General features: G+C 43.5%; 1 protein-coding gene across 1 annotated transcript in view; it reads right to left on the bottom strand.

The window, feature by feature from the left end:
- Nucleotides 1-18,919, bottom strand: part of RBPJ (recombination signal binding protein for immunoglobulin kappa J region) — a 116,610-nt gene extending 97,691 nt beyond the window's left edge. The window contains exon 1 of the mRNA XM_089657796.1: nt 18,824-18,919. Within this exon, the coding sequence (XP_089513922.1) occupies nt 18,824-18,843 (20 nt within the window). The 5' untranslated portion in view covers nt 18,844-18,919. The remainder of the gene's footprint in view (nt 1-18,823) is intronic.
- Between the last annotated feature and the right edge of the window lie 8,421 nt (nt 18,920-27,340).

Raw genomic sequence — 27,340 nt, forward strand, 5'->3', positions numbered from 1 at the left:
GCATGAATACTTTATGATCATGATCTGGTTGAGCCTGGCGGGAAGCCAATCCTACCTCTCGAGATTATAGCCATTTTTCTAGCGCCCATCAATGTTATTCCCGTATTGACCATGTGTCCCTCTTCTCAAGACTCTTATCTAAATTACGTTCAGCTATGTTCGAAAACATTTTGATATTTACAAAGCAGAGGACACTTCCCCAACAATTAATTGGGCTGCACACAAGGCCTCCGTTAGGGGTATTTTGATCCAATTGTCCTCTAAATTAAAAAAAAAGCCCAGGATGAAATGATCTCTGCTAAAACTGAGGCATATGAAACACTGGCTTGTAGGCATAAAAATTCCCCAAATCCCGATTTGTTACATGAACTAGAACAAAACACGCCTGGAGCTCAATCTTTGTCTTACCACAAAAGCTGAGAAATAATTACGCTGGACTAACCAAGTTCTTTACCTGGCGGGACAGACCTGGTTCCCTATTGGCGTATAAACTAACCTCTAGACATTCCCATTCTGCCCTTCCCAAAATAAGGCTGTTGGGGGGGTCATCTTTCTCAGGATCCCCAAAAGGTCCTTGAGGAATTTTATTCTTTTTATACTAATCTATATAGTGTCCCCCAGGGTACATCTCCCTCTTCCATCCAAGACTTTCTGGACACTTTGCCTTTATCGCTGCTTGAAGAATCCCATAGGGACCTTAAGGAACAACCTTTTCCATGTACGGAAGTACAGAACATCATTCAGACGCTATCTTCCAATAAATCGCCGGGCCCTGACGGTCTTCCCAATAATTATCAAAAATTTTCAGATCATCTGGTCCCACATACGACTATTTTAATGCCCTAAGAGATGGAGGGGTACTCCCTCTAGACTAAAATAGAGCATATTATTAGTGCTATCCCCAAACCCAACAAAGACGCGACTGATGTCTTGAATTATCCTATATCGTTTATTAACTGTGACCTTAAGAATGCTCACTAAACTCTTAGCCTTGTGTCTTAACACTTTTTTGGGTCTGTATAGTCATAATGATCAATCTGGTTTCATTGCTGGGCACCAAACCTTAGACCAGATCCGCTGCTCTATAGCGCTCATTTCAGCAGTTAACTCTAATTGGGATTCCCCACGGTCTAGAGATCTTTTACTTCTCTCTTAATTTACACAAGGCCTTTGATAGCCTAAACTGGGACTACTTATTTACCACCTTGGAAACCTTGGGGTTTGGCCCTCTGTTTCTTTCTCTAGTAAAAGTCGTATATAGTTCTCCCTCTGCTCAGGTTTCTATTAGAGGCTATAGATCTTCTTTCCCTATTCTAAGAGGCACTAGACAGGGTTGCCCCCTTTCCCCCCTATTATTTGCTCTAGCAATTGAACCTCTAGCAGTGGCAATCCACTCACATCCTTGCATTCATGGTATTCAATGTGGCCAACAGGAGCATAAATGTGCTCTCTTTGCGGATTATGTACTTGTGTATATTATCACCCCTCAAGAAACATTTTTCCCAATCTAACATCTTTACTACAACAATTCTCTCAGTTTTCTGGGTTCTCACTGAACTCCCAAAACAGCCCTTAATGTTTCCTTATCCCCCACAGTGACACATTCTTTACAGACTACCTAGAATTTTTAATGGGCCCAACATTCTCTTCCATAATTAGGGGTTCATTTAACGTCTTCTGTTGATATACTCTCTATTATCCCCCTCTATTTAAGAGACTTAAGGAGGATCGCCGCTGTTGGGTGGATTACGCTTTGTCATGGTTTGGCAGGGTTAATTCTATTAAAATGACCTTCCTACCCAGGATTCTTTACTATTTTAGGATCCTTCCAATAGCAGTTCCAAGAGGGGATCTACAACGGCTGCAAGCTGATCTCTGGAAGTGGCACTTTCTGAAATTTCCTGAAGCGGTCCCTGAAAAGTTGGTAAAGCTGATCTCCTATATGTTTTTGGGAAAGAGAATCACTATAGCCAAATATTGGAAACCGTTGGTGGTTCTGCTTGACTATGTCAAGGTTAAAGTGAACTGGATCACGGCCAATGATAGACTCACCTATAAATAAGGTTCCTTAGGAGCTTTGGGTATAGCCTCCTCGTTTACACCTTTTCTCCTTTTGTTTTTCTTTCCTTTCCATTTCCTACTTTTCTTCTTTCATAGTACAAAAATTGAAAGTGAAAGTTTCTGGTGCCGCTTATGGCTCACTCACTCGACTTTGTAAAGTTTTTCCCTCCCCCCTTTTCTTTCTTCCCCTCTCCTTGTTCCCCCTTCCGCACTGTGCAGTTGTTGCTATTGTCTTTTATACTATTGATATATGATGTCTTATCATTGTCAGGTTAATTTCATGTTTGGTCTTTAATGGACTAGGTCAGGGCAAACTTTTTGACTTGAGGGCCGCAATGGGTTCATATATTGGACCCGGGGGCCGGACCAAGAGTAGATGAATGATGTGTCATCCATAGTAAGTATAGTAATATTCCCCCATAGTAAGCATAGTAATTCATCCCCCCTATAGTAATTCATCCCCCCTATAGTAATTCATCCCCCCTATAGTAATTCATCACCCATATTAAGTCCCCAAGTCCCCCCTGTATCAATTCACTTACCTTTGTTCCGTGCGTTCCTCTCGCCGTGTTCCCGCGCCGTTCCGGTGTAGCATGAAAATCTGTCTCCTATGAGGATCTGTCCCCCTCGACGTATCTGCGCATGTGCCAGTTTCAGGCATTAGCAGCCGATCGGCGATCTCCGGCACATGCGCAGATACGTCGAGGGGGACAGATCCTCATAGGAGACAGATTTTCATGCTACACCGGTCTTCAGGGCGGACTGTGAGAGGAGCCTAGCAGGAGCCTAGCTCCGCGGGCCTGATTAAAAAGGTCCGCCGGGCCGTAGTTTGCCCATTGCTGGACTAGGTCAATCCTTTTGCATTTATAGCCAATTGTCATTACCTCCAACAATGCTATGATCTGCATCTGAATCCATAAGTATCTTTCCTGTTTGCATATTTGACAATGGGTCATGTCTTGATTGCCATTTGGATGTGGGAGTCTACATTACTGTTATATCAATTACTTGTGCACTGACATCGACTAGTCTGCTATAATTGTTCTTTTGCGCTTTCCTAATAAAACCACTGAAATATAAAATGTACAGAGCTTCTTGAAAATTTTTTTTTTTAAATCTTAAATATTAAGAATTGAAAAATGCTGACTATGGAGCATGCACCTCTACATCAGATAAAGGTTTTCTGCTTCAAGATCTCACAAGGCAAGAACCACCTCACAGAAGGTGCAGTTTGCGGAGCTCCCAGGCAGCAGCTAAATACAGGGTTAAACTGTACATATGTGAAATGTCTGGCCTACCAAAAACTTGTAACCCCTTTCAATACGCTTATGATGCAAGCGTTCCTGGCAGACATTTCCAGGTCTGCAACTTAGTTTTCCCTGCTGGAGTTGGGAAAAAAAAAAAAACAGCACTGCCGCTGATCCAGCCCGAACTTTCTTATTTAACAGTGTAGGAGCGTAATCCCACATGTTGATCTTTCCTCTTGTCAGCAATCATCCACTGCAAGATTGAGAGTACTCCGCAAGGCATTACAGCTTGACACCGCTGGTCCTTCCTCTCACAGCCTTGGTCTGCTTTTGTAATCCCTATTCAATACACTAATCCCCCCTTCCTGGGTACATTCTACTAATCTCAAGGATGAAGAGCAATTTTAAACTTTGAAGTGGTCATTACCACTCTCTAGAAATTTTCCAACATTCTGAAAATGCCGTTCCTCTCTATAGAGGAAAAAAACAATCCTTTGCCACAAATGCACAGTTTCATTTATCAACCACATTTAAAATTAATAATTCAAGCACCAATGAGCAGGATTTCGCCAACCATCATTCTCAATGAGAGATATATGGTATGGCCTCAAAACTAAAGCCGACCATACAAAAGTGGAATTTCGTTTCATATATTTGGTTGACTTTCTGATGGTTAGTGGTGTCAGATGTTTGTTTTCAAACATGGGGGAGGTTTTACTAAAACTAATGCAGGCCATAGACGGGTCGTTTATCGGCTGAAATTTTCGTCCGCACGAAAAATTGGCCGATAATCACGCCATTAGTGGGGCCAGCCCGTCGGCCATTTTTCGCGGATCTCCTCATTTATTTTTATTGGTCATGCTGGAAAATCCCCAAAAAACAGCCATTTTTCGTGGACATGGGTGGTAGCATTGGCAATGGGGCCAACCTGTTTATCGGCTGAAAATTCAGCCGATAAACGGCCCGTCTATGGCCTGCCTAACACTCAGAATCTGGTGCAGCTGTGAATGGCAGCCAATCAGCTTCTAACTTCAATTTGTTCAATAACGTTTGCCAAAGCATGGAAGCTGATTGGTTTCTATGCAGAGCTGCACCAGATTTTGCACTCTCCAGTTTTAGTAAATCAACCCCATAATGACAAGAAAATTAGAAGGAGCAGAACTTCTAAAGAACAAAACTCTAACTGTGCATGTGCTTTTCTTTCGAAAAATAGTATACTGTGCAAAAATCTATTTAATACACTTAGAATTTCATTCAAATAGCAGGTCTAGAAAAAAGTTTTAGGCCTTTTGAACAAAATCATTTGACCCAATGACAGTAAGAAAATAAAAGTTGTGAAATTTTTTTTTCCTATGAACGTTTGAATTAAAACCTAAGTGTATGGCCAGCTTTAAAATCTTATCCAGATTATGCTCAGCAAACAGAAATCATATGAGATTTGATTTCTACAAAACATACATTTTTTTAATGGGAGAACAAAACTGCAGGTAACAGTATAGACTTGTAGGAAAAATAGCAATATTCATAGACTGATGTAACCAAATATGCTGGTCAGTGCTCACCAAATATTCTATAAGCAATCACCTGTAGTTTTTAAATCCGATGAGCATCTCAGTGGTTGTGTTAGAGTAAATCGGACGATACACATAAAATCGAATTTGCAGGTGGCCCTACCACACTACCAGCTTGACAAACTTCAACTAAAGGTGCTGGGTGGAAAATTGTTCATCAAACACTGACCGCATGCAATCACAGTAAATCAGGTACTTAGACTGAATAAAAGAGCCTGCAGAGGATATTTCTCCATCGATGCTGTTTAGCGTGGATGGAGGAATATACTGAAGTACAGTGGGTATAGAAAAGAATCACCCCCTTTAAAATGATAACATTTTGTTGTTTTGCAGCTTGAAATGAAGACAGACACCATTTTTGTTTTAACAAGCTGCATTTACTCAGTGCAACTTATAACATCCAAGTGAAAGATATAACACCAACATGTCAGAAAAAAAAAAAAATCAAAAAGAGAAAATCACCAAGTTGGAAATAGGATCACCCCATTGTGTCAGTATTTTGTTGAACCACCTTTTGTTTAATTCCAGCCTTTAGTCTGTTGGGATTTGTCTCTACTAACTTTGCACATCTAAACTTTGCAATACTTGCCCGATCTTCTTTGCAGAACTGCTCAAGTTCAGTTCAATTTGATGGTGACCATTTGTGGACTGCAGTCTTCAAGTCATTCCACAGATTTTCAATGGGGTTTAAATCTCAGCTCTGACTAGGCCATACAAAGACATTCACCCTTTTCTGAACCAACCACTGTCTGGACATTTTTGCTGTATGCTTTGGGTCATTGTCATGTTGGAAAATAAACCTACTTCCCATTGACAACTTTCTGGCAGAGGGCAGCAGATTTTCCTCAAGAATTAGAAAGTATTTTGCCCCATCTATCCTGACAAATGCTCCAGTCCCTGCTGAGGAAACACACCCCCATAACAGGATATTACCACCGCCATGCTTTACTGTAGGAATGGTGTTATATGGATGGTGAGCTGGATTGGATTTCCGCCAGACATATCATTTAGTGTTGAGGCCAAATAATTCAATTTTAGTCTCATCTGACCAGAACACCATTTTTCATGTGGCCTCAGAATCTTCAAGGTGCATTTTGGCAAAGCTCAGTCATGACTGCATGTGGCCTTTGAGTGTCTTTTTCTTGCAATCCTCCTATACAAGCCATAATTGTGATATTGTCACATGCACACAATGACCACTCTGTCACAAATTCCTGCAACTGCTTCAGAGTTAATGTAGGCCTCTTGGTAGCCTCTCTGATCAGTTTCCTCCTGGCTCTTTCATACAGTTTGGAGCGACTGCCTGGTCCAGGGAGGGTGTGTGTTGTACCAAATACCTTCCACTTCTTAATAGACTTCACTGTGCTTCTAGACATTGATAAAGCCTTTGCAATTTCTATTGTATCCATCTCCTGACTTGTGCCTGTCAACAACTTTATCCCAGAGATCTTTTGACAGTGCCTTGCTACCCATAGTTGATTGTTTGCTTCAGTTGCACTACCAGGCACTGAAATGCTCCAGGAAAGCTCTTTTCATGCCAAGCTAATCAAAATGACCACAGCTGATCACAGTTGAAAGTCAAACGGCTTTGTGTGCCATTGAGAAGGTGATTAACTACGCCCCATCGAGTTTACAAGTCATTTTTAGAAGGGGGGGGTGATCCTTTTTCCAACTCTGTGATTCTAATTATTTTTTTTCTAATTTTCCTGACATGTCGATATCATATTTTTCACTTGGATGTTACAAGTTTCATTGAGTAAATACAGCTGGATAAAACAAAAACCGTGCGTCTTCATTTCAGGCTACAAAATGTGATTATTTTAAAAAAGGGGTGATTCTTTTTAATACCCACTGTATCTATGGCTAGTATTATACTCTTACTCTAATGATTTGTGGAGATAGAAAACAATGCAGATTACTGTTTGCACCAAAAACAGCTGGAAAAAAAAATTCAGTTTGTCCTTAAAATAGCAAATGTATCCAATAGCAAATGTATCTAATAACACTGTTCAACAAATTTTTATTTTTTGCCAGTTTTGGAAACAAAAAGGATCCATTTCTTAATGAATTTCACATTCTGAGTTCAAATATAACAATGAAATTTGTCAATTGGCTCTAGTTTTTCTGTAAACGGAAAGTTTTCTACTATAGGCATAATGACTACATAATGCACAATAATTATATAGATAGATGTCTTTCCACAAATATAAAGCAAGTGATATTGACTACATAACAAAGCCTAAATGGCATAATATATTGCATAGGATTACCAAGAACAATTATAGCCATAAGCTAAGTTGAATCATTTTAATACTTAGGATTCTCACTAGTTTTGTCTTCAGTTTGTGTCGGTTTTGCTTCTCTTGGCTTTTCTCTTGTATTCGAGGAAAGGGCTATCTCTTACAACTGCACGTGACTACACGCTTCAGGTTCTTCCTCACTTGACTCAACCACGAAGGATGCTGGTGCTTTAGGAATTGGTAGCCCCTCTCCATGAGGAACTGGACGTATTGCCGATGGAATATTTGGATAGTGCACAGATAACTTTCTTCTTATTTAGCCCTTTTACAATTGGAGGCACCATACAAAAGTAACAATTACTAACATGATCTGTTGGCTCTCTCCAAATCATTGGCACAGCGAAAGGCATAGATGCCTTTTTTCCATTCAACCATTGCTCCAGTGCCGTCCCACAAGAATTGCAGCATATATGTGGTGCCCAGCTCTTGTCCTGGTCTCCTATCTTGCAGCCAAAATACAAGTTGTAGGCTTTCTTAATCATTCCTGTTATCCTCCTTTTTTGTGAGATAAAAGTTATTTCACCGCAGATATAGCAGAAATTATCTGCTTTATTCACACAAGTTCGAGGCATTACTGAGTAGCCTATATAAGCATAAAACGAAATGTAAAGACGCTGTCGAACTACAATCAGCTACAGATACTGCAGCTTTTATGCAGTGAAGTGATGCAATTAAAGGCTAATATTGCATCATCTCAGTATACATGCAATTTTCTATTGGTCACCAGTATCAATTGCGCAATATGCAGCTGAAGTTGCATCATAATTTTGAATGGCTTACGTCATTAGATGGGTGAATATATCATGGAAACTAGAGCCAATCAACATTTTTTAGGGTCATTTTCGTTTTCAGCACCCCAAAATTATGTAAGATTAGCTAATTTTATGCCCAAAACTTTTTACCTGTTGAACAGTGTAATCTATAACTAGATGTAGCTGAATTTTCAGAAAATTGGAGTTATATATTGGACTTTTGATATCTATTCCACTGTAGAACTACCATGGAGATATGAAAAGACTCAAAGAATATACTAGGAGCAATCAAAATCATGTAATCATTGCTGGTCTGGTGTTATATATAGATGGAAGTCTATTACAAAATCACGAATAGATGCAATTCTTTTGTACTGATAGATCCCAAATGGGGTTGTTTAACCTTATGTTAATTTTTTCTTTTTTTATGCAAAACAAGTACCGTATATGTATACAAAGTGGTACCTCAAAAGTCCTCCATACAACTCTAATTTTCTGAAAATTTGCTGTATTCCTGTGGTACCATCCGTTAACACAACAACCTACATCACAGAGTCGACAGACTTTCAACTTGTATGCATGACTGCCACAAATTCACACAACACAGATCTGGCTCCATTTAAGTTCATCTAAGTTTAGACTCAATCCTTTCTAAATCAACCAAAACAGGGATAACATCATAGCAACATTTAGAATATACAGATCAGTTGGCAGGCAGCCTCAAAATAAAACTGCAGTTGGAGCACAGAAGGATCAAAGTGGGATTTAGACTGGTTCCCACTAAAAATGTACAGATCAACAGCACAGAAATCATACAAAGCTACAAAAGAATTCACAAAGCAATATGTAAAAGAGGAGTTTTCATTTAGGGAATAAGGGTTCATACTCCTAGCCATACAGAGACAGTGCAAGGTGCAGAGCCTGCATACTCAGCCTCCTGGGACCTGCAGCTGCTGCATACAGCCACCCACTGAGAGGACTTCAAAAAAGTACAGGAATAAATGCCACAAAACATTTGATTTGGTGTATTTTGGTTCGCATAAACTTTCATTTTTGCAAGCACAATTTGGACATGCGTGACGTGCTAACTGTATGGAATATAAAAGGTACCAGATAACACAGAATGTTATACGTACAATGACAACATGCAATAATAGCAACCTTCTAGTAACTGACAGAAAACACACCAAACATTTTGGAATACTCACAATCATGTTTGTTACATTACAATCACTTTTATCCCAGTCTGATCTAATGCAGCATTAAAAGCTTGTTTCCAATACAACCATAGAGACGCACTACAAATCACATTTAAATGGAATCTGCGATTACAGTGAAGTCATACATCATGAATGAAGCCGTTTTGAAAATACACAGGAATCTCCAGCTACCTTTAGATTTGATTTAACTGGCCAAAGACATAATCTGTCTGTCATTCCTGATAAAGTGAACCCATAACAGACCCCATTTAGAACCATGACAACCTTCAGTGTTACTGCCTAGGTTAGGTTCAGACTGTTACAGGTGGAGGGACAGGGTGTAAATCACACCTATTCCCACACACAAAACATGCTGCTCTTTTGCAGTCACACATCTAAATTTGCAACACATTTTCAGGTGCAGGAAATCACATGGTGCAAAAGTGCTATGCAATTTCCCTGCAGCTGCATATCTAAAAAAGGGTCTGGGACTTTTTTTCTGCATTTCCCGCAGTCCACTCAAATGACAAATGGCAAGAAGGGTTTTTAACACTGCAAGGAAAAGCAATGGACCAGTGTGAAGATATACATTGAATTTAAAAAGGATGCAGTTTTCTTGAGCTTTTCTTATGTCTTTATTAATTTAATGCAAAAACTGCTCAGTATGAAAGCAGCTTATTGGCCAAAAAGGTACTGAAAATAAATTCATTAATTTAAATTCAAGATAATTAAAAAGTCGAATATAATACAAGTATAGATACAGTGAAGGAAATAAGTATTTGATCCCCTGCTGATTTTGGATGTTTGCCCACTCACAAAGAAATGATCGGTCTGAAAATCGAATGGTAGGTGTATTGTAACACAGAGACAGAATAGAAACAAAAAATTCGAAAGAAATGCATGTCTAACAAATGATGCACTGATTTGCATGTTCATGAGGGAAATAAGTATTTGATCCCATCATTCAGCAGGATTTCTGACTACCAGGTGTCTTTCATACAGGTAACAAGCTGAGATTAGAATCAGTCTCTTAAAGGGAATGCTGCTAATCTCATTTTGTAACATGTATAAGAGACACCTGTCCACAGGAGCAATCAAACAATCAGGTTCCAAACTCTCCACCATGGCAAAGACCAAAGAGCTGTCCAAGGATGTCAGGGACAAGATTGTAGACCTATACAAGGCTGGACTGGGCTACCAAACTATTGCCAAGCAGCTTGGTGAGAAGGAGACAACAGTTGGTGCAATCATTCGCAAATGGAAGAAACAAAACTACTGTCAGTCTACCTAGGCCTTGTGCACCATGCAAGATCTCACCTCATGGAGTATCAATGATCATGAGAATAGTGAGGATTCATCCCAGAACTACACGTGAGGATCTTGTCGATCTCCAGGCAGCCGGGACCACAGTCATCAAGAAAACTGCTGATCTACTGCGATTTTCACACAACCACCTCAGATGGTAGGGTCAGAATTTGGTGTAAACATCATGAAAGCTTGGATCCATCCTGCCTCATATCAACGGTTCAGGCTGGTGGTGTAAAGGTGTGCAGGATATTTTCTTGGCACATTTTGGTTCCCTTATTACCAATTAAGCGTTGTTTACACGCCAGAGCCTACCTTAATATTATTGTTGACCATGACCATCCCTTTATGACTACAGTGCACCCATCTTCTGATGGCGACTTCCAGCAGGATAATGCGCCATGTCACAAAGCTTAAATCATCTCAAACTGGTTTCTTGAACATGACAAGGAGTTCACTGTACTCCAATGGCCTCCACAGTCACCAGATCTCAATCCAATAGAGCACCTTTGGGATGTGGTGGAATGGGGGATTCGCATCATGGATGTGCAGCTGACAAATCAGCAGCAACTACGTGATGTTATGTCAATATGGACCAAAATCTCTGAGGAATGTTTCCAACACCTAGTTGAATCTATGCCACAAAGAATTAAAGGCAGTTCTGGAGGCAGAAGGGGGTCCCACCCAGTACTAGCAACATGTAACTACTAAAGTAGCCAGTGAGCGTGTGTGTATATGTAGAGTATACATACAGTTAGGTCCATATATATTTGGACACAAGCACAATTTTCGTTTTTTTCAGGTATTTACCAATATATAAATGAATTAAAGCTCTTAAGAATAGCCATCCACCTTTTCAAGGGACCAAAAGTAATTGGAAAATTGAATCAAAAGCTGTTTCGTGGCCAGGTGTGGGCTACTCCATTATTTCTTCATCAATTAAGCAGGTAAAGGGTCTGGAGTTGATTCTAAGTGTGGTATTTGCATTTAAAATCTATTGCTGTGAACCTGCATTGTGTTCAACAGAGCTGTCCATGCAAGTGAAGCAGGCCATTGTAAGGCTTCAAAAATGAAACAAATCCATCAGAGATAGCAGCAACATTAGGAGTGGCCAAAAACACTTTAGTACATTCTGAGGAAAGAACGCACTGGTGAGCTCGGCAACATAAAAAGGCATGGACGTCCACGGAAGACTACAGTGGTGGATGCTCTCTATGGTAAAGAAAAACCCATTCACAACATCCATACAAGTGAAGGACACTCTCCAGGAGGTGGGCATATCATTGTAAAAGTCTACAATCAAGAGAAGACTTCCTGAGAGCAAATACAGAGGGTTCACCACAAGGTGCAAACCATTCATAAGACTGAATAGAAAAGCCAGATTAGACTTTGCCAAAAAACATCTAAAAAAGCCAAACCAGTTCGGGAAAGGTATTCTTTGGATGGATGAAACTAAGATTAATCTGTAGCAGAATGAAAAAAAAAAAAAGTGCGGAGAAGGTTTGGAACAGCTCATGATTCAATGCACACAATATCATCTGTAAAACATGGTGGAGGCAGTGTGATGACATGGGCATGCATGGCTTCTAGTGTCACTGGGTCATTGGTGTTTATTTATGATGTGACAGAAGCAGCCAGATGAATCCTGCAGTGTTTAAAGATATACTGTCAGTCCAGATTCAGCCAAATGTAGCAAAGTTTATTGGACGGCACTTCACAGTACAGATGGACAATAATCCAAAACACACTGCAAGAACAACCCGGGAGCTTTTGAAGGAAAAGAAGTGGAATATTCTGCAATGGCCGAGTCAATCACTTGATCTCAACCCACTTTTCACTTGCTTCCAGACTTCAGGCAGTCATTGCCAGGAAAGGATTCTCAACGAAATATTAAAAATGAACATTTTATTTATGATTATATTCATTTGTCCAATTACATTTGAGCCCTTGAAAATGGAGGGACTATGTATAAAAATGGTTGCAATTAATAAAATTTGTACTTGATATTTATGTTCAACCCCTTGAATTAAAGCTGAAAGTCTGCACTTTAAATTCATTTGGATTGTTTCATTTTAAATTTATTCTGGTGGCATACAGAGCCAAAAGAATGAAAATTGTACCAGTGTCCAAATATATATGGACCTGTGTTTATTATATACCGTATTTTTTGCTCCATAAGCCGCACTTTTTTCCCCCCAAAAAAGGGGGGAAAATGTCAGTGCGTCTCATGGAGCGACTGGTCCGGTATTTCCACCGCCGCGTCAGAATAGCGGGCCGGCCGCTCAGCTCTGCAGCGGGACCTTACCTGTTCCTCTATCCAGCGGTGCGCTGTCTTCCTGGCTTCTGTAGTGTGGGTGCTGGGCTTGACAGCCGGGTGCCAAGTGCGCATGTGCAAGAAGCGGTGCTCTTTGTGAATGGTAGGGCAGCACCTGGGACACATGACAGGTCCCATAAGCCGCCAGACCAATCACAAAGCGCAGCGCTTCTCGCTCATGCGCACTGGGCACCCGGCTGTCAAGCCCAGTGCCCACACTACAGAAGCCGGGAAGACAGCGCACCGCTGGATAGAGGAACAGGTAAGGTCAAAGAACAACTCCGTGGAAGAGCGGGTACCTGTCAAATTCAGGTAACCGCTCCCCCCCCTCCCCAAAGGTCAGCAGTCATCCCCTGTACTGTGTCCGCAGTCTCTGGTCATCCCCTGTACTGTGTCCACAGTCTCTGGTCATCCCCTGTACTGTGTCCGCAGTCTCTGGTCATCCCCTGTACTATGTCCGCAGTCTCTGGTCATCCCCTGTACTATGTCCGCAGTCTCTGGTCATCCCCTGTACTGTGTCCGCAGTCTCTGGTCATCCCCTGTACTGTGTCCGCAGTCTCTGGTCATCCCCTGTACTGTGTCCGCAGTCTCTGGTCATCCCCTGTACTGTGTCCGCAGTCTCTGGTCATCCCCTGTACTGTGTCCGCAGTCTCTGGTCATCCCCTGTACTGTGTCCGCAGTCTCTGGTCATCCCCTGTACTGTGTCCGCAGTCTCTGGTCATCTCCTGTACTGTGTCCGCAGTCTCTGGTCATCTCCTGTACTGTGTCCGCAGTCTCTGGTCATCTCCTGTACTGTGTCCGCAGTCTCTGGTCATCTCCTGTACTGTGTCCGCAGTCTCTGGTCATCCCCTGTACTGTGTCCGCAGTCCATTAGTTCAGAATATTTCTTTTCCTGTTTTCAGCCTCTAAAACCTAGGTGCGTCTTATGGAGCGAACAATACGATACACATAACAGTACACATATATATATATATACACACACACACACACACACAGTGTTGCACATGAAATTTGGTGTTCGCTTTTTAGCTTCCTACACTCCCCTTTTCCCCAGTGGCTTGAATTACATATTTTTTCTAATTTTCCATAATTTCAGCCAATCAGGAAAGGCGGGAAGCAGTCATTATATCCATAGACTGCAGAGGAATGAACTTTCCAGTCTGAGTTTTCACAGCTGCTAATTTTTAATTGACAGAAAGATTTGAAAAAAAAAACAGACCTTACAATAGTCTCCACACAGGTACTGCTAGATTGGATAACAAGAGGAATAGGCTGAAACGGACTGGCTAACTTTAAATACTTGAGGCAAAAAGCTAGATGCACAGACAAAATACAACACAAGCCAGTGAGGATTTCTACCACACAAGCCAGTAGGTTGACACCATTTTTACTGTTGAAGGACAGACTGCAGAAGAAATACAATAGTATTAACTTCTCAGAGACATCTGCTGATAGAGAAGGGAAAGCACAAGGGACTGATGAGGCACCCCTTTGCTCTATTGGCTTGCTCCTATCAGCATGTCCAATTGCATGCAGAACTTCCAGTCGGAGTGTTACTATGCAGCAGATTTCAAGAGAAAAATTCAGGTACTTACATTAAAAAAAAAAAAAAAAATCACTTTTATAGATTTAATACATTTTATCTTTCATCCTTGCCCGGAGCTCAGCAGTCTTCAGGTCTACTTTAGGCCTCGATCACAAGAGGCATACAATACCATATACCCGAGCAGAAACATTTACCCACATGGAGATGCACTGACACAGCCGCTGTGTACCAATATGACCATCTGTGTTGGTGCACGGCCCAAACTCTCACGGTCTACATTTGGAGACGTACCAGAACCCACTCTGAGTTGGAGCGTTGTGGTAGTGCAGTTTTTCCCAAATTCTCTGACTTGGAGCTGGAGCTACTTGTTCTTAAGGTGTTCACATCAAATTTCCTACCCAGGAACAGGTATTTACTAATGTCTCTATGAGAGCAGGTGGACGCAGCATTTTTCTTCTGCAGAATGAACATAAGTGCCACCCAATCTGAAGAGTAACCAGTCTATAACAACAAGGACCATGGTCACCTCCAACCCCAATTCAGCCAATCGTACCTAAAGCAAAGTGGGGATTTGTTTCTCCAATTCTTTTATAGTGGGAAATCTAGACATGTCATATACAGCACTTCCAATGCTTTGATCAGATACTAGCGTTTGTCGTCACTCTGACGATTATCTGCAAACGGTCCAATTTCATAAGATACGCTGGATACTGCATTACCTTTTTATAATAAAAGTTATTCACTCGACCTCACTTCCAGTACAAAACCAGAAAGCATTGGTAAGTGGGAGGTGTTGTGCAAATCATTTTTTGTCCTTTTAGCCATCAGTGCATCCACAATCCATCATGACGCTGCAGTCCACATCCAGATTTCACGCACTTAGCTGCAAAACAGCATACAGCTTCCCTTTGCAATGAATGAACATACACCGGTATACTCCGGCGCCTGCAGAAACTCGCACATCCATAATATTCACTGCCCTCCTACCTCAGAGGAACAATTCACCAGACCTTCATTCAAGGTCTTATCTCAAGCAGGGCCAATTCTCTATCAGATCTCAAGGGGAACAACGTTCTGTCAGAATTCCACTGTCCCTTCAAGGGAGAAAAAAGGGGAAGACCATTTTCTATCAAACCACAGCTGTCCTACCTAGGGGGGCAATTCATCATCAGACCTCAGCTGTCCTATGTGGGGGGACAATCTCTATCAGACCACTGCTGTCCTATGAAAGATGACAATGACGGGCCGGGGGGATATGAAAGATGACAATGACGGGTCGGGGGGAGGGGGATATGAAAGATGACGGGTCGGGGGGTATACGAAAGATGACGATCATGGGTTGGGGGGGATATGAACGATGATGATGATGATCATGGGTCGGGGTAGGGGATATGAAGGGTGATGATGATCATGGGTCGGGGGGGGGGGGAATGAAGGACGATGATGAGTCGGGGTGGATATATAAAAGGGATGATGATGGGTTAGGGAGGGACATATGAGGGATGGTGAAAATGGGTCAGGGAGGGATGTGAGGGATGATGATGATAGGTCACGGAGGGATACTTGGGGGATGATGATGGGTCAGGGAGAGATGTATGAGAGATAGTGATGAGTCAGGGAGGGATATATGAGGGATGGTGATGATGGGTCAGGGGAGGGATATACGAGGGATGGTGATGATGGGTCAGGGGAGGGATATATTAGGGATGGTGATGATGGGTCAGGGGAGGGATATATGAGGGATGGTGATAATGAGTCAGGTAGGGATATATAAGGGATGGTGATGATGGGTCAGGGGAGGGATATACGAGGGATGGTGATGATGGGTCAGGGGAGGGATATACGAGGGATGGTGATGATGGGTCAGGGGAGGGATATACGAGGGATGGTGATGATGGGTCAGGGGAGGGATATATTAGGGATGGTGATGATGGGTCAGGGGAGGGATATATGAGGGATGGTGATAATGAGTCAGGTAGGGATATATAAGGGATGGTGATGATGGGTCAGGGGAGGGATATACGAGGGATGGTGATGATGGGTCAGGGGAGGGATATATGAGGGATGGTGATGATGGGTCAGGGGAGGGATATACGAGGGATGGTGATGATGGGTCAGGGGAGGGATATATTAGGGATGGTGATGATGGGTCAGGGGAGGGATATATGAGGGATGGTGATGATGGGTCAGGGAGGGATGTGAGGGATGATGATGATAGGTCACGGAGGGATACTTGGGGGATGATGATGGGTCAGGGAGAGATGTATGAGAGATAGTGATAATGAGTCAGGGAGGGATATACGAGGGATGGCGATGATGGGTCAGGGGAGGGATATACGAGGGATGGTGATGATGGGTCAGGGGAGGGATATACGAGGGATGGTGATGATGGGTCAGGGGAGGGATATATTAGGGATGGTGATGATGGGTCAGGGGAGGGATATATTAGGGATGGTGATGATGGGTCAGGGGAGGGATATATGAGGGATGGTGATGATGGGTCAGGGGAGGGATATATGAGGGATGGTGATGATGGGTCAGGGGAGGGATATATGAGGGATGGTGATGATGGGTCACGGAAGGGATATATAAGGGATGGTGATGATGGGTCACGGAAGGAATGATGAGTCAGTGGGGATATGTGGTTTGATGATGAAGGGTAATGGCGCATGATGGAGGGTCAGGGGGTTATATAAGGGATGGTAATGATGGGTCAGGGGTGATATGGGGAGGGATGATGGGTCAGGGGAGGGATGCTGATGGGCCAGGGGGGTATATGAGGGATGGTAACAATGGGTCGGGGGGGTATATGAGGGATGGTAACAATGGGTCAGGGGGGGTATATGAGGGATGGTAACAATGGGTCAGGGGGGGGTATATGAGGGATGGTAACAATGGGTCAGGGGGGGTATATGAGGGATGGTAATGATGGGTTAAGGAGGGTAATGTGGTTTGATGATTATGGGTCAGGGAAGGAATGATGGGTCAGGCGGGTATATGAGGGATGGTAATGATGGGACAGGGGGGTATATGAGAGGTGGTAATGATGGGACAGGGGGGTATATGAGGGGTGGTAATGATGGGACAGGGGGGTAGATGAGGTGTGGTAATGATGGGTCAGGGGGGTAGATGAGGTGTGGTAATGATGGGTCAGGGGGGTAGATGAGGTGTGGTAATGATGGATCAGGGGGGTAGATGAGGTATGGTAATGATGGGTCAGGGGACAAATGATGATGGGTCGGGGGGGTATATGAGGGATGGCAATGATGGATCGGGGGGGGGGTATATGAGGGATGGTAACGACGGATCGGGGGGGTATATGAGGGATGGTAACGACGGATCGGGGGGGTATATGAGGGATGGTAACGACGGATCGGGGGGGTATATGAGGGATGGTAACGACGGATCGGGGGGTATATGAGGGATGGTAACGACGGGTCGGGGGGGTATATGAGGGATGGTAACGACGGATCGGGGGGTATATGAGGGATGGTAACGACGGGTCGGGGGGGTATATGAGGGATGGTAACGACGGGTCGGGGGGGTATATGAGGGATGGTAACGACGGGTCGGGGGGGTATATGAGGGATGGTAACGACGGGTCGGGGGGGGGATATGAGGGATGGTAACGACGGGTCGGGGGGGATATGAGGGATGGTAACGATGGGTCGGGGGGTATATGAGGGATGGTAACGATGGGTCAGGGGGGTATATGAGGGATGGTAATGATGGGTCAGAGGAGTATATGAGGGATGGTAATGATGGGTCAGAGGAGTATATGAGGGATGGTAATGATGGGTCAGGGGGGTATATGAGGGATGGTAATGATGGGTCAGGGGGGTATATGAGGGATGGTAATGATGGGTCAGGGGGGTATATGAGGGATGGTAATGATGGGTCAGGGGGGTATATGAGGGATGGTAATGATGGGTCAGGGGGGTATATGAGGGATGGCAATGATGGGTCAGGGGGGTATATGAGGGATGGCAATGATGGGTCAGGGGGGTATATGAGGGATGGCAATGATGGGTCAGGGGGGTATATGAGGGATGGTAATGATGGGTCAGGGGGGTATATGAGGGATGGTAATGATGGATCAGGGGGGTATATGAGGGATGGCAATGATGGGTCAGGGGGAATATGTGGTTTTATGATTCGGGGGGAGGATACAAGGGATGATATGAGGGCTGATGATGATGCCATCCATACACAGGAGGAGGATCAGTCAGCGGTGTGCGGGTCTCCTCCATGGCGGAGGTCTGTGTGGGGGAAGCACCGTGCACCTATCACACACACACAGCCGGGCGGACAGACAAAGACTCTTTCCCCCGTAGACCCGGGCGAGGAAGCCGACAGAAGCCCCAACTATTGAGCCGCTATGGCTGCCACTTCCCCCCTCTCCTCCCCCCGAGCCCGGGGCCTCCCCCTCTCCCCACCAGCAGCAGAACACAACGCTCCTCTCGCCGATCCGGGGCTCCCCCTCATCCCGCCCCGCTCCCCCTCACAGCCCCCCGACTCCCAGACTTACCCTGTCACAACAGGCGCCATCTTCCACAAACTCTCGCCAAAACTCTAAACCTCGCGAGATCCGGGTTGTTGTTGGTAGAACACCCACCAGACGCCGGGCACGCCCTTCTAAAACAAAACCACGCCCACCAGACGCTTGCCTAGTGTCGGGTACGGTTTTTGCGCCACGCCCCTGTCAACGTTCCCACGCTGGTATTGCGTGTTTTTTTCTGGGAGTGACGTCAGGGGTAGCAGTGTGTAGTGGGCGGGGATGCCGGAGTCCAGGCTGAGGCTGGATGGTCAGCTTGGTGTTCTTTTTTTGTGTCTGTGCAGGATTGGTCAGACGGGAGCCCTGAAAGTCCGCTGAATCTGCATCACCACAGCACTGCTGCCCCCGCCTCCTACCCGAAGCACAGTCGGCTCCAGCATGGCACAGAGTGGGGCTGCACACTGCTCATCCACTTTCTCATTTTTTGCACACACGTGAAAATCAGCAATTTTACTAGAAACTACTGTAAACCCCCCAAACTGTATTCATTTTTTTGAAAGCAGAGACCCCGGAGAAGAAAATGGTGGTCGCTGCAATTTGTTGTGTGGTGTAATTGTACATTTATTTAAACACAAATTTTCACTGAAATTAACTACACCCCGGTCACCTTGGCATGTGATCTGCTTGCCAGGTGACTTGCAAATCGTATGGCGAGTCGCACCCTATTGTCCACAATTAGTGCGGTCATATCGGTGCGGTTCTGACTTGGTCGGATCTGCATCTACTTCTAAAGTAGTACATGCCCTACTTTTGGTGCGATCTGCATAGACATTTGTGTCAACTGCAACTGAAATCGGCAGGTCACCTGACTTGGAAATCGTGCGACTTCAAGGTAAGTCGCACAATTTCAAAAATCGGCTTTGATGTGACCGGGTGCTTGGTGCAACACAGACAAGATAATAGCCACATTTTTTTGGCAATAAATGTGAATGATCAGATTGCGTCAAGTAAATAAATACCAAACATGTCATGCTTTAATATTGCACACACCCACAGAATCGCATGAAAATACCGAGCCCAAAATCCGTCATAGGTGATGCAGTACAAGTCGCTACAGGTCATCAGTTTAGGGTTAACCATGGGAGAGAATTATGGCTCTCCGACATTTGCAGTGTTGCCGCATGTGAGGCGTAATTGGTGTTCACATGCACATGCTCACCCTACATTGCGCTTTTTATATGGGGGGTGATGGGGCAGCTTTAAGGCTAGGTTCACACCTCTGCAGGTTGCGTTTGAGCCATTCCTGCATTGCGTTTTGAGTTGCATTTTGTGTTTTTGTCACGTTTATGCATTTTGCTTTTTTCCTTTCGTTTTTTTTAGAAATTTTTCATGTGGCTAGCCAGATTTAAACCACAAAAAACATGGCAAAAATGCAATATATGCTTTTCTGCAGCTTTCCATTGATGTCTACAGAAACAAAAACAACTTTTTGCATTCAAAAAAGTCCCTGACCCTTTCCAAAAATGCACCGGGTGAAAACGCACAGGTGTGAATATGTCCCATAGGAAATCATGTTAAATGGACTGTGAGTGAAAAAATGGTGCTGCGCTACTTACCCAAGAATGAGTGACCCTCAATAACCAATGACACATAAAACTACTAATAAATGACTGAGTGAACAATCCCATAAATCAGAAAATGAGTGAACAATCACAAACCATGTAACCAGTGTGCACAATAATATCCACAGGAGTGAATCCACAGTATGTGTAACAAGTGGCAGTAAGGATAAAAAAAGTGGTCAAAAAGTGAATGCAAATACATCAAATGTCAGTGGATAAGTAACATAAAAATCACATATAAAAGAACCAAAAACACTGCCCATGGCGATACAAAGTAGCGTTAGGAAATGACAAAAAAATGAAAGATGGCCGAATAGTGACTAGAAAACATCAAATGTGAAGTGGACAAATGAGAATATCATAAAGGAAAATATATGAAAAATTTTGTCAAATGGCGATATAAAAGTGACATAAAAAAGTGACACCAAACATAAACGTGGCCAATTAGTGAATGCAATAAATCATATGAAAAGACAATCAATTGCGAAAAAAATGGACGACAAGCAAGTCACAAAAACCAACAAACAGTCCCCCCCCCCCCCAAAAAAAATCCCAAAACGTTGCTTGATTCTTCTACACAAAGCCGTGTAGAATTCAGTGACCAAACAAAAGGGCAATCCTTCACCGCCTAGCATGCATGCTCACCTTCAAAGTGCGACCCTCAAGGAGTCACAAAGCATAAATGCAGGTAGACAATCCTCAACCGGATGGATCTCAATGGCCAAACAAACAAAAGCTCCTCTCCATGGCATACACAGCAATCAGTAAGAACGATATCCTTAAGGGTGTGTATACCTTTAAATCTCCTCCACCTCCAAATTCCGCTCTCCTCCTCTCAGAAGTTCTCCCTCAGCTCCCTTTAAATTTTTTCTTGTTGCTAGGCAGATTTAAAACGCAAAACGCAGCAAAATGCAATACATACTTTTCTGCAGCATTTCCATTGAAGTCTATAGAAACAAAAACGCAACTTTGAGTTAAAAAAAGTCCCTGACCCTTTCCAAAAATACACCGGGTGAAAAGGCACAGGTGTGAACATGTCCCATAGGAAATCATGTTAAATAGACTGTACTGCGTTTCTGCAAAACGCTGCAGAAAACACTTGGGTATGAACCTAGGGTAAGTGGTTCTAAAGACTGAAGTTGTTTTTCATTTATTTATTTGAGGTGGTAACAAAACGTTTCTAGACTAGTTTTGTAACACTTAGATGGCAACACAAAGCTGCATGCACAGTCACAGGGAGCACCGACCTTCATAAGTCAGTGTGCCAAAAGACATCATCCTGTATACATCGGGAGCTGTGCAACTGGTGCTATTCTGACCACGTGCGTTACTACATCTGCTCTTTTATCATGGACAGCAAGTTAGAACAAAGATCAAAACGTGAAGTCTGCCACAGAGACGTTTGTATGATTCACCAAGTTTACAGCAATGCTGCAATCAGTTGTTCGAGGTGTTTTGAGTGGCATAAAGGCTTGTTGAGCAGAAGAACATCACTGGAAGACAACGAGATCAGGAAGACCTTCAACAAGCTCAACCCCCAAAGATGTCAAAATCTTTCAGCAACTTGTGCATGATGATCGTTGGAGGACAATCCATGCTACCATTGTAAGTGTGTCATACAGAACAGTCCAGGCAATCCACACGTGTGATTTGAACATGCACTGTGTTGCTACCAAGTTCGTCTCCAGGCTGCTGACCCAGAAGCAGAAGGAACACTGCATCAAAGTCTGCCAAGAACTCCCATCAGCGTGCCACGGGTGACCCGTCCTTCATGTCCATGATCATCACCAGTGACAAAACTTGGGTGTATGGGTTTCACACAGAATTTCACGTTTGCTCTTTGTTCTAACGTGCTGTCCATGATGAAATGGCAGACGTGGTAACGCACGTGGTCGGAAAAGCACCAGTTGCACAGCTCCCGATGTACACAGGACAATGTCTTTTGGCACACTGACTTCTGAAGGTCGGTGTTCCCTGTGACTGTGCATGCAGCCTTCTGCTGCCATCTATTAGCATATTACAAAACTAGTTTCAAAACTTTTTGATACCACCTCGTACTAACCTGAGCCAGATCCTGATCCAGCGATGTGCACGCCAGCAGCAGCTCTCTCCATCCCCATTGACTCAGACAGCAGTGGCTGCCATTGGCTCTTGCTGCTGTCAAACACAGCCAGTGAGGAAGGGGTATGGCCATTCTCTGAACAAGTGGCTTGGTTTGGGGGCACTCGGCCGGGGAAAGGAGTCAGGAGCACCAGGAGGGGAGGATGGAGCTGCTCTGTTCAAAACCCTTAGACAGAGCAGGTAAGTATAATCTGTTCGTTATTTGTTTTTAAATAAACTGAACTTTTACAATCACTTTACATTTTTTTAAATTATTTTTTCTTATATAATTTTTCTAATGCTTTTAATTTTTTGGAGGGATTTCCTCTAACTTCCTGTTTTGGCTTTGGGACAGGAAGTGAAGGGAAATCTCAATGGGACATAAATTGAAAAAAAAAAAAAAACTGACAGGGGTTATAGCCGCCTAAATCCGAAATGAAAAAAAAAAGTTTTGCCATTAGCTACACTTTAAAGAGACCCTGTCACCACCTCCTATCCTGACACTTGTATACATGTATTGTAGGCAATATATATTACATGGGCTTACAGAGGCTACAGCTATAGGAGCTGCCAAAGCAAATATATCAATGTAATATTATAAAGTGAGATAGAGATACTTACAGGTATCTGATGGTATGTGATGCCCCTCCCCCACCATATCAAAGAGGACCTGTCTTATAAATGTATGCAGGCAATTACATGTCCTTACAGTACCCAGTAGTACCAGTCTTAGGAGATTTCTGAACTTGCAGCAGATGGTAATGTAAATATATATATTAGATTGTCTGCATGTACATAGATGACTGGGAAGGATGTGATGACAGGGTCTCTTTAACCACTTGAATACTAGCCTGCATATACCTCTTCATTACCAGGCCATTTTTCTAGTTTCCAGCCTTGTGATGGTTTGACTGACAATTACTGTACCCAAATACATTTTATTTAATTTTTGAGACAGCTTTCTGTTGTTTCTAATAACCATTGTTTTTTACTATATAAGAACAAAAAAAACCCCAAAACTGGCAGAAAACTTGTTTCCCTTACTTTTTGTTCAAAATGTCCATATTTTTAAAAATATGTTTAGAACACCCCCAGAATGACCCCTTTCTGGAACGCAGACAACCCAAGGTGATCATATTTTTTTAGGAATGAGACAATTGGAAAAGAAGGTGAAGGGGTTAATGTACAGGTCACCTACAAAGAGGATGGAGATGAAAGAAGAGGTTAATGTGAAGGAGAGAAGGGTGGCATGAAAGTTAAAAAATGCTCCTGTACGTATACGCAAACACCCCTTGAAACTACCCTTATCTTCCTCTTTAGCATCCCTTTATTTATAAAATTCTGCTTCTTATGTTGTGAGAAGAAGAAGGCGCTGCGATGCAAACACAGGCTGTGTTTGCCTTTGTGATTTCTGTGATCTGCCTTCAAAAGCAATCACAAGGCACAGAGCCACTCTGACTGGCCCTGTGCATTTTTCCTATGGTCTGCACTGATTGACAGCTCAATCACAGCCAGAAAGCTTGATCACAGTGCGCTGCTCAGAGCTAAGACAGAAAGGTTCCAGGCGAGGGATACGTGTGCGCAGTGTGGAGAGATCTTATCTAGAACGTGCTTCACAGATGGATTCTGGGAAGTTGTGTACATCACAGAAATAGATACAGAGAAGACTGCTGTGGGGGCCTTGTGTTCTGCTCCTCATTCCGTAAAGATGGATTTGAAGGAGGGCCGAGAGGAAGGCTCTGAGTTGAGCTAAGAATTCCCAGGACCCCAGTGGGAGCGTGGCTGCAGAGGAGGCTTGTGTCCAGAGGAGGGATCCTGGTTGCATGCAGTCTGGCAGATCCAGTTAAAGCGGGGTTTCCTACAGATTCAAATTCAGCATATTGTGCGTTAATTATATGTATCTGGTGAATGCACATTTCCTACAGTCTTTCGCACGGATTAAGTCACATGGATTTATTGGATGTCACAAATGCGTTAGAACTTTATGGAGCACTATATGCTGACCTGATCGTGTCAAGCCTTCATCAATCTATGAACACTTTTTTTGTTATAAGGACTGTACACAATATCACGTTTAGTTTTGGCACCTAATATAGCGCTTTATTCACTTATATTATACACCACTATTTAATTTATATTTTATTTTGATGAATTGATTTGTATTATTTTTGATGTTACACATTCTTTTGATCTTTCAATTTTAATTCATATTTAATTTCTTAGCGTTGCACTGTTTTTCTAAATTACTTGTAAAGCTTTAGGGTTCCTTTGTCGGTGCATTTGCAGCTTGAGCGATTTTTTGTCCTGAGCGCTCGCTGATTTTTGTTTGATGGATATTTATCAAAACTGGAGCAGACGGAATCTGGAGCAGTGGTGCATGCAACCAATCAGCTTCTATCTTTCATTTTCAAAGCTTAAAGCAGAACTAAAGACAAGAATGCTTACCTATGCTTCAATGGTCTGATGCCTGCAAGGTCTCTCGCCAGTGCCAGCATCTTCTTCCTGGCTTCTTCCAGGAGCCTGTCTGTGGCTGTCTTGATTAGCCAGTCCAGGATAATGTCACTCCATCACAGGCATGGTAGACATTCATCCCGGCACACTAGCACTTTACCAGCAAATGTAGACAAAGCATGTAGACAAGGCTGTGCATGCGCAGCTCCATGTACATTCTGCATTGGATTGCAAACAGGCAGGTAAGGGTAGTGCTGTCCCCGGGCTTCTGGTAATAGCTGTCTTTTTCCTAATAGTACAGAGGTCTCCCACCAGCACAAGCACCAGCCCAATAGCTCAGTCAAGGGGATACCTTTTTAAAATGTATTTCTTGAAGAAATTTAAACAGGAGAGGGGCTAGGGCATTGAGTACTCCAAAAACGATTAGCAACAACAGCGAGAGGACAATCTTCTCCTTAATCTCTTTGCCTCTAGGTGAGCGGGGATATTGAACAGTCTAAGGCCCTGGTCATGTCTGTATGAATTGTCATGTGATTTGATTGTTTCAAAATCGCATGAGAAGTCGCATCCTATTGTCCTCAATGGAAGCGGTCAAATTGGTGCAACTTCCACTCTGTCGCACCGATTTTGAAAGTAGTTCATGCACTACTTTTTGCAAGTTCAAGTGCAGCTTGCATAGACATCTGTGCGTAAAGTCGCACAGAAGTCTTTCAAGTCGAACCTGAAGTAGTACTGACATCTGGCTTTGAAATCGTGCAAATTTAAGTGAAGTTGCACGATTTCAAAGTCAGATTCGGTGTGATGGCAGACTAAGGCCTCACAGCTGTAGACCATTAGGTAATTTTCTTTGGCATCTGGTTACCTTGCGCCCTTGCACAACTATTGGTACCCAATGCAAGTTTCAGAACACTGCACAGTAACAGGAAGACACTATTTTCTAGGCTCACACTTCAGCTGAGGAAAAGGTGATGGCCAGAACTCTGGGACCCTGTGAAAGATGTCTCCGTCCAGAGCTACCACTGGCACGTACATAAAAAAAAAAAAAAAGCAGTCACCAGAGATCAATTCAAGGTCATTACTCACAAGTCCCCAGGACAGCTGCCACCTTCCAGCTTCCTCTGGACACAGTCCAGTGAGGGAGATAATCCTTCTCCGGACCAGATACCTTGTGGTGAAGTTGTAGTCAGCTCCTTAGGCCATCCATCCAGGCTCTCAGCCCTGACACCGCTGAGGCCTCAAGAACAGCTGCACAGTCCATGGGTTGCCCCTGGGGCTTTGGAATAGAGACAGTGAGGCTGGGGAGGAAAGTGCTAGATGATGCTGGACATCTTCTAGGCAGGAAATGGGGAGAGTTCTATCTGACGTGCTGCAGCTTTTAATGCACACTATAAGAAGCTCATAGTGTGCAATGAAATAAGTATGCAATTTCAGTGCATTAGAGGAGCCTGCACAGCTGGGCAGGACTGAATTATGCCTAGAGTTTAGCTATAATATATGTTTTCTGGTGTATTGATGTACATTGCTTTAAGGCAGCCAATTCATTCCGAATGAGCCTCAATATATCTGCATTATTTTTGGCCACCACAGCACACCATAACATCCACATCTGTGTATTAGGGTGCATGGAGGGACAGTTGTGTTTCTTTGCAGCAATAATGTGTTAACACACCCTGGGTGCCATTCAGAATGGCCAGCAATGCACATGTACCGTGTTGTGGTGTGTTGTTGGAACAGTGTTCATGTATTTTGTGCAACAGCTACTATCAGTATTCAGTAGAGATATATACTTCAACCAGTAGATGGCAGTCCTAATAAGTTTGTAGCTACATCTGATTAAACTCTATGTCTTTTCTCCGTAATAAAGTTCCTGTTTCTTGTTAGCAGAGAAGCAGCAGATAAACACATGTGGATCGTGCACTGTCTGTTCTTTAGGGCTATATACAGAATCTCTAATGTGTTAACGGGCACAATTGTGTGAAGAGACCCTTGCAGATAAAAGCCAGCAGTAGGTGCGCAGGGGTGCCTGCATGTGTGAACATGCAGTGACATCATCATTCCCAGTCTGCCATATCACAACTGGACTACTGCAACTCCCTCCTCACTGGCCTGCCTCGCCACAAGCTATCCCCGCTTCAGTCGATCCTGAATACGCCAGCCAGACTCATTCACCTTACCAACCGCTCTGTTTCCACCACCTCCCCTCTGCCAATCCCTCCACTGGCGTCTGATTGCACAACGGTTCAAATTCAAAATGCTAACACTGACGTACAAAGCTGTCCATCATACTGCCCCAAATTACATCACCAACCTAATATCCAAGTACCACCCAACCCGCACACTCCGCTCCTCACAAGACCTCCTCTCTAGTTCCCTGGTC

This window comes from Staurois parvus, unplaced genomic scaffold (assembly GCF_062004578.1).
Source record: "Staurois parvus isolate SC_StPar_1 unplaced genomic scaffold, SC_StPar_1.0 ptg001028l, whole genome shotgun sequence".
Lineage (NCBI taxonomy): Eukaryota > Metazoa > Chordata > Amphibia > Anura > Ranidae > Staurois > Staurois parvus.